Source organism: Engystomops pustulosus, chromosome 4, assembly GCF_040894005.1.
Source record: "Engystomops pustulosus chromosome 4, aEngPut4.maternal, whole genome shotgun sequence".
Classification (NCBI taxonomy): Eukaryota; Metazoa; Chordata; class Amphibia; order Anura; family Leptodactylidae; genus Engystomops; species Engystomops pustulosus.
The window spans coordinates 194,078,900-194,087,961 of NC_092414.1; the positions used below are offsets into that span (position 1 = coordinate 194,078,900).

Below are 9,062 nucleotides of genomic sequence, written 5' to 3' on the forward strand. Positions count from 1 at the left end.
TCCTTTAAATGAAAAAAATGTGAGTTACAAGAAAGTTTGTAACCTAAAGAGCAAAACGTTTCTTTCAGACTTTTTTCCCCTTTCTTGATGAAATTACTTTTTCTGAAGTAATCGTGGTTAGGAGCTTGTTAAGGTCAGATTACATGATTTATGGAGGGTAGAACGGGAGTAGTGAATCACAGCAGCTAGGTCTTTATAGAAACTCTATGGAGATGTGGAGTAGAGGGTCTCTAAAAGTTCTGGGGAGAAATGGAGCAGTGAGTTACAGCAGTGATGTCTTTGTAGAAGCTCTATGAGGAAGGGAAGTAGTAAATCACAGCAGCTAGGTCTCTAGAAGCTTTTTGGAGCAGTAGGGAGTAACAGCAGCTAGTTGCCAAAGCTCTATGAGGAAGGGGGGGGGGGTGAGTTACAGTGGCAAGGTCTCTGTAGAAGCTCTATGAGGAGGGAAAGTAGTGAGTCACAGATGCTAGGTCTTTATAGAAGCTGTATGAGAAAGTGGAGTAATGAATCCTAGCAGCTAGTTCTGTATAGAAGCCTAGTGTGTTACACTATTGAGGTCTCTGTAGAAGCTCTATGAGGGGCAGTAGTGAGTCACAGCAGCTGGGTCTGTATAGAAGTCTAGTGTTACACTATTGAGGTCTCTCTATAAGCTCTATGAGGAGGGGCAGTAGTGAGTCACAGCAGCTGGGTCTGTATAGAAGTCTAGTGTTACACTATTGAGGTCTCTCTATAAGCTCTATTAGGAGGGGCAGTAGTGAGTCACAGCAGCTGGGTCTGTATAGAAGTCTAGTGTTACACTATTGAGGTCTCTATAGAAGCTCTATGAGGGGCAGTAGTGAGTCACAGCAGCTGGGTCTGTATAGAAGTCTAGTGTTACACTATTGAGGTCTTTCTATAAGCTCTATGAGGAGGGGCAGTAGTGAGTCACAGCAAATGGGTTTCTTATCTATTCTTCATTACAAGTCACATATTGCCCAGAAAAGTGTTTAAAAGTTTGTGGAAAGGAGAAGTACAGGGATGAAGTAATAAATAATATAATCCCTCTACCAATAGAAATAGAGCGGCGTCACCCTAAGCCAGCAGAGGTTCCACCTACACGGGACGAGACTGTCGCTGACCAGCCTCCTAAAGCCGAGGAGCCACGTCCACCTGTAAGAGCTCGCCCTGTCCCTTCATTGGTGCCAAGACCACCGCAGACATCCTTGGTCAAGTTTGTGGGGAATATTTACACGTTAAAATGCAGGTGAGAAATCTCTAAAATATAAAAATATGCGTATAGATAATTGATGTAACTTTGTATTCTTTACTTGGATACTTGTATGCAGCAGACTCGCCACAATCTAGAGAATCAGGATTATACGTACAACCCATGAATAAAGCTGGACCTAAACTACGAGACTGGTGTATTCTTTATGCACCACTAGCAGCTAAACTTTGAGACTTTATGATTTGATGCTGCTTTGATTTGCCATCTCTTAATCATTGATTTATTTTTCTTTTCTCCATCCCCACAGGTTCTGTGATATCCAGTTCCAGGGTCCACTTTCCATCCAGGAGCAGTGGGTCCGTCACCTCCAGCATCACATACTGGAAATGAACTTCTCTAAATCCCCCAGCCCACCACACACGCACTCCTCACAGGAGCCCCAGCCTGAGCCCGCCAAAGCTCAGTAACCTCTAGGGGTAGGGATGTACGGATGAGCACGTTACACTCGGCCATTGGGCAATGGTGGCTTGTGCTTTTGTAACAGATCTCTGGATGGTGACATGAATAGAAGGACCCCCATGGACATTTTTTTAGAAGATGGTTAAATGGAGAAGGGGGTCTGGGCTTTGGGTAAAAGATGTGAAGGCGCCTTTGTGGTTGTAGGAGCTGGTATTGCGCTTTGTAAGGGACTGCGAGAGAAGTGACCATGTCAGTAGATAAAGCTTAAAAAAAAAAAAAAGAAAAAAAATTGTAGGTTTTTTTTTAAAGGAACTGGTCTAAAAATTTGAAATTCCCTCTACTTGGCCTCAAACGCTGAGGAATGTGTGTATGTATTACAAGGTGGAAGAATAAAGCGGTGATCTGGTGACCTCTTCTATCGGATAGGTGGGTGTTTAACTGTCCCCCTACATTAGGCTTGTCTTCGATTCATTGACGTATGACCCCCCCACCCCCTTTCTGTCTTTGGTTTAGCTGTTCAACTTTTCTTATATAATATACTTCGGACCAGGAAGCAGTGTCCTTTTTTTAAGTGTCACATAAAAAGGCCTTCCATCGGGGAGCGGGATTCATGCCGTTATCCTGAAGAGATCAAGTCACCTCCGTCACAGTAAGGTGTATCGAGTGGTCTGGCTCCTGCAGTGACTGAGGGGGTTGAATGTCTTCTGTACAGCATGAACCTAGAGCCTCCAGTCACACAATGCACCCAAACTGTGACCATAGGGAGCGGGAGACCTTGTGCCCCACTACTGCAAGTAGTGAAAAGACACTGCTTCTCGGTCCCTGGGACTAAATTATTAGTCAGGAGGTTGAAAAACATGACTGGTTTCTTCTAAAAATAACACTGCAAAAAAGCGGCCATGGCTTTTCAACTTCTGTATAAACAATTTAAGGAGTGACAGGAATGCCGCGAGTTACTCCATCTAAATATCAAAACTCCGCTGTGAATGATGGAACTTTCTAACAAAAGTTTTGACCATTCAGAGCTGCAGACAGTTTTCAGTATTGTCCCTGGAGATCTGTGTAACCATACCTTTATGTGTGTGTGGTGTTGGTAGCAGCACTAACATTGCAGGTTTGTAGCTGGACTTGGATCACTGAGGGACTCTCCTCTGTAATCGGTTCTTGGTGTGATGCTATAGCAGTCACAGAGAGGGGAATATAAATGCATTTTCCACAGTTCAGCTGCTACTAACAACACATACATCTAGCTATAATTGTCACGTGATTAGCAGTTCCTGCGGTTGAATCCATAGCGATCAGAGACTTATCACATATCCTATGGATAATGGTAATAAGTTTCAGATCTGGGACAACCCTATTCAAAGATGGCAGTAGCTTTTATTGATCACGAATACTTAGAATAGATGATATCAGTGGGAGGCAGAGATCTGAGCTCTCTTCACTCCTTACCCAAGCACAGCTGCATATAATATACAGTGGCCATGCCTGGTATTGCAGCTCAGCCTCATTGCGTGGCCTATAGGTTAGAGAGGGAGACGTGCCATGCGGTCTCATCGTGATCACCTATCCTAAGGATTATTCAACAGTAAGTACTGCCCCTTTAAGCATCATTTTTTTTTTACAGATTGCTGGAATTTCTTACAGAAAGAAATTTTAAAAAAAAACCCAAAAAGTAAATTTTTTGGACAATCTCCCATTAAAATATGCTACGGTATATTCCAGTGAAATGACCAGTATTACGGTAGTAATGGTAAATGGTTAGTAGGTGGCGCTGTCCTCGGAGACAGACATGAGACTTCCATGATAGTAGATGGCGTCCGTGCCGTTACTTGACCTTGGGCCCGGGTGTCCTGGTAGAATATGGGGACAGTTGTAGGGTTGTCGGGCAAGGAGCCTATATGTATATAATATATACGTTGTAATATTGTGGTTGTATATCTTGTCACCGCCCTTCCCACCCCTTATTTGGGGCACCACATCTTGATTTACTATGTATTTTACAGGATCTGCATCACAAATCCGTTCTGTTTGTTTGGTTTTTTTTTTTAATATTCGATGACGAATATTAATTCCTCCCCCCCACCTGAATGTATTCGGAGGTCTCGCACAACTATCATTTAGTTTCTTACCTACCCCAATATGTAGTTGGGGTGTTTTGTAGTTCTTATTTATTGGGGCTATATCACCATATCATTCTTCTGGGCCCCCCTCGGTTTAACCATGCGTCTTCCACCGTTCCTCTGTTATCCCGGGAAGCTGTTAAGAGGGACGTCCTATTACCCAGCATTGTGTATAGTGTCTTATAGCGGGGGGCTGAACGCACCCACCTTACCATGTAGCTCCTTACTACCCCATGACATGGGGCTTTCATACATTTTATATGATTTGTTTTCTTTCCTCCCTTAAGCTGAAGGCTATGATGTGAATCCATTAATTGCCCCCCACCCTGTACTGTACCACATACTTCCTATGGTAATCTGCTGTTTAATTTTCCAGATTCACTTCACTTTGATTTACTATGTTAACGTGTAGAATTTCAAGTAAAGGATTCTGTTTTTACCCTCCATGAGATGTCTGGTTATTTACACCTACGTACATACATTGTGTGCTGATATGAAGCCAATACTGGCTCTATAATCAGGATATATGACATGGAAACCATCAGCAAGCGGGATCATAAAAACTGTGGCCAAGGTAATGCAAGTGATTGTCCCAGGGAATCTGGGAATCGTTGATCAGGAAGATGGTAAAGAGCATGGCAATGAATATTTGGACAATCCCTTAAAAGGGTTGCTGGAGCTAGATTTTACCCCATTAAACTACCACCGCCCTCAGGAAGTGTCCTTTTGAGAATTCCCACTATTATGTGAAATCTCATCCTTTTAAAGTTAAAGTAAAAATAAAGTTACGGTAACTCTAAAATCTTAAGTAAAAAACAAGGATACCTGCGCTGGCTATAAAATTAGGACTATTAGGTTCGGATAAACGCTATACCACTAACGGATCTACAATGATTTAAACATCAGTGTGCACGATGCACTAACCTGTAAGTGGCACCCCTCCTGTGTGGGAAGTTTGATTCCTTCCGTTTAGTGAGGTTTTGTCCCGTAGGTCTCGTAAATCTCATGTAGAGCAATAATCTTTTCGTGAGGTGTATTTCACTTCGGATAGCGTTTCCAAGCCAAGTAGTAATCCACAAAATGCAGATCAGCACGCGAGCCCCGGCCGGTGGCTTCGCTGTATCTGACTAACAAGGTACCGGTGACGTCACCCTAGGTACGGTCCGTCTGGTGAGACAAAAGGGTTTTCCACCGACGCGTTGTCGAGAGCTCCGGCTCTCTTCCTCAGGGTTGAATTCCTAATCTCACTGATGCGGGTAGTCTTATAGGTACGGTGCCATTATTAGGGAGAGAGCTGATCAAGAATTCAACCCTGAGGAAGAGAGCCGGAGCTCTCGACAACGCGTCGGTGGAAAACCCTTTTGTCTCACCAGACGGACCGTACCTAGGGTGACGTCACCGGTACCTTGTTAGTCAGATACAGCGAAGCCACCGGCCGGGGCTCGCGTGCTGATCTGCATTTTGTGGATTACTACTTGGCTTGGAAACGCTATCCGAAGTGAAATACACCTCACGAAAAGATTATTGCTCTACATGAGATTTACGAGACCTACGGGACAAAACCTCACTAAACGGAAGGAATCAAACTTCCCACACAGGAGGGGTGCCACTTACAGGTTAGTGCATCGTGCACACTGATGTTTAAATCATTGTAGATCCGTTAGTGGTATAGCGTTTATCCGAACCTAATAGTCCTAATTTTATAGCCAGCGCAGGTATCCTTGTTTTTTACTTAAGTAGTGTTTGTAGCAGTGGAGAGGCACACTGTCCTTACCAGCAAAGGTTTTTTCCTTTCTCTTTTTTTTCCTTATTTAAACACTTTGTCCAACCCATCTACATCTTTGCGCCAGTGTATATCAAAAATACCCCCCAAATCTAAAATCTTGACAATGAGAAGAAGAGTCATATTTTATCTGAGATGAGTGAAGTTTAGTGGCTGCAGGAAGAGAATCACTTCAGACGCCCCCCATTTTCAGTTATCACATGGTGCCATAGAAACCCCTCACCGACACGTGACTTAGTAGTACGTCACACGTGGGCTGCAGGTGAATGGAGAGGACTCACGGGCTGAGCCCTCTTCACAGCTGGTAAGCGTTTGCTGTATATTGCAGCAAACACTTACTGGTAACACCCATAGTCAGTGCTAGCATCGATTGTGGGTGTTAACACTTCCATCGCCGCTGGCAAAGCCACCTTGGTGAAGATCGTCGCTCCCTAAAATGTCATGGGGAGCGCCAATCGGAAGGCCCGAGGCCATCTGGTTTTAACCTGCTCATTAAAGTGTGCGATTTACACATTGTAATGAAGGTGGAAAATCCCCATATACTGCCTACTGTGGTATAGTATAGTATGGCAGTATATGAATAGGATCGATCAGTAACCTAGGGTTAGAGTTACCTAAAGGGACTGAAAAATAGTAAAAATAAACATTTTTATTAAAATAAACAGTAAAAATCATGAGCAGATTAGGTATCATCGTGTCCCAAAATACTGATCTTTCAAAATATAATACGTTTTTTACAGCATTTAACCCCCGTAACAGAAAATAAAGCCCGAAGTCAAAAATGCCACTTTTTGCCATTTTGAAAAATATAAATTCAATAAAAAGTGATCGAAAGTTCGTACAGTCCTAAAAATAGAAGCATTGAAAACTTAATCAAAAGTTACAAAAAACGACATCACCCACAGCTCCGTACACCGAAGTATGAAAAAGTTATTCACGCCAGAACATGGCAAAATATTTATTTTTTTGTACAGGTTTTAATTTTTGTAAATGTATGAAAACATAAAACTTACACAAATTTGTTATCCCCGTGATCGCACCGACCCAAAGAATAAAGTAGACAAGTCATTAGGGGCGCACAGTGAAAGCCGTAAAATCCAGCCCACAAGAAAACGGTGTATATGCATTTTTTTTACATTTTATTGGATTTTGAAATCTTTTTCCCAAGCTTCCCAGTACACGGCATGGAATGATAAATACCGTCACTATGAAGTGCAATTTGTTACGCAGGAAAAAAAAGCCATTACAGAGCTCTGTACATGGAAAAATAAAAAAGTTATAGATTTTTGAAGGTGGGGAGTGAAAAATTAAAATCAAAACAAAAAAAAGGCCTGGGCATTAAGGGGTTAAAGATAAGAGTCTTGTCTTTCAGATCACATCAGGTTCTGATCCAGTTCTCACCTATTTAGCTCACTACATCTCTGGTTCTGTAGCTCACAGAACACAAGCCTGATGTGATCTAAAAGATGAGATTATCTTTATATGACACCATGATTCTAGGTGCTATAGTAACTGCATCTGCAGTGACTCTCCTCCTGCAGCCTCTAAACTTGACTCATCTGAGGTAAAATATGATTTCTTTTCACATGACTTCGTCTGAGATTGAGATTTCACATAAGAAAAAATACAGATTTAGGCTACATTCACACTGCCGTTGTCCGCCCGTACCGTACCGGGCAACGGCAGTGCACGGGGAGAGGAGGCGGAGGTGAGCGCAGCTCACCCCCGTCCCTCTCCATAGGAAGTTATGGCGCACGGTGCCGTACTACTGAGAAAGACATGTCCTATCTTTTTCCGGGGTATGGACGGTACGGTGCCGCACCGCTCCCGTAGGGCGCAGTGCGCCCATTGCCGTCTATGGGGGGGACGTATATCGGCCGTATATACGTCCCCCATACGTCAGTGTGAATATAGCCTTACCTATAAGAGGGATTGCAAGCAAAGACATTTCATACCCCATTTCCCTTTTAAAGGGGATGGCCTGAGATTCGATGTAATCCCAATTTACTGATGAGGGGAAAGGGTGTAATATGGATCCTGTAAGAACCTGAAGATCAGCTTATTATACTATAAGTCGTCAGAACTGCTGCTACAAGAACATTGGTCTCATAGGTTGGGGGTCCAGCTTCATGCACTAGGGGCATATACAGTTGAAGTATTTGTAACAGGACCTGAGCAGTGTCTAGAATTGGGTCGACTCGTCCAGGCAGGGCCAGCGAGCGGGTTTCATGAAGAGGGGGAGGCTGCAGTATGATGGTGTACGTGTGTGTTAGGGATCCCTGGGGAGATGTTGGTGGCAACCAAGGATCAAACCTAGAGACAAGAAGTAGAACATGAATTTACAGTTCCTTTAATCCAGAAGTTCAACACCGCAGCTATAACGGGCTGAGGTAGAGGTCCTATCTGCTGAGGTGGCTGGTTGGATGCAGTCAGGAACTTGGGGCTCGTGAAGGTAGGGGCTGTTTTGGCAGAAATCTTAGGCAGGTTCTGTTAGGGATCAGAGCTGCAGCAGGCCTGAAGGGGTTGGAATATCCGCAGGTGAGACAGCAGCAGGCCGCTATCTGCAGGCCAGGTCACGGAGCAAGGATCACGAAGAACTCTGTTCTGGAGCTTTCCAGCTTCATGGAGCATAAATAAACTTACCTGTGGGTGGAGTTTCCAGGCATCCAATCAAAAAGCTTGGGGCAGAACTGGATTGACATTACTCAAACACAATTTATTGGTCGATGCATAAACTCTCCCTTTCCAGGCATATATTATACAGCTGCACTATCCTGAAGTATGGCAGTATATGGTAGGATCAATCAGACAACCTGGGGTTAAAGTACCCTAGGGGGTCTAAAAAATAGTAAAAGAAATTAATAAAAAAAAAGTTTAAAAGAATTTAAAAAAAAACCTAAAAATTCAAATCACCCCCCTTTCTCTAGAACTGATATAAATATAAATCAACAGTAAAAATTAAAGACATGTTAAAGGGGTATTCCGGGAAAATGAACGTCTGACACAAAAACCCATGATGACATAAATAAATGAGTACAACAATACTCAATGTCATTTGTCACAAAACAGAGCTTAAATAGTTTAATTTTATGATTTACAAAATGTATGGCCTCTCTAAAGTAGGTGGAGTTATCACCAAGATGGCCGCCACTGGAAACTACAAGTCCCAAGATCCTTTAGTTCTCAGTAACTCCTCCTACCTCTTATACTCTGCTCCCTGTGATGATGTAACAGGTTTTCTTGCTCTGTTACCATAGTAATGATGTGTAACTGCCATCACCAAAACACTGACCATACTGGATGCACTGCAACCAACCGACTACAGCCAAACATAGTGGTGATCACATGACCTGCCAAGGCAGGTGCAGGACATGTGATGTGCACATGTGACCAGCGGCCATCTTCTGTCCTGTGTCTGCTCCGCAACGGACCGCGCGGAGGAAATTAACGGACTGATTAAAGGGCCAGTAGCATTTTAATTCTTCTGCTA

At 43.3% G+C, this 9,062-nt stretch overlaps 1 protein-coding gene across 10 annotated transcripts in view; it reads left to right on the forward strand.

Moving 5' to 3' along the window:
• Positions 1–4,233, forward strand: part of WIZ (WIZ zinc finger) — a 40,108-nt gene extending 35,875 nt beyond the window's left edge. For all 10 annotated transcript variants that reach the window (XM_072149191.1, XM_072149187.1, XM_072149194.1 and 7 more), the window contains 2 exons: positions 1,054–1,243; positions 1,515–4,233. In XM_072149191.1, coding sequence (XP_072005292.1) covers positions 1,054–1,243; positions 1,515–1,674 — 350 coding nt within the window. In that variant the 3' untranslated portion in view covers positions 1,675–4,233. The remainder of the gene's footprint in view (positions 1–1,053; positions 1,244–1,514) is intronic.
• Positions 4,234–9,062: the final 4,829 nt, after the last annotated feature.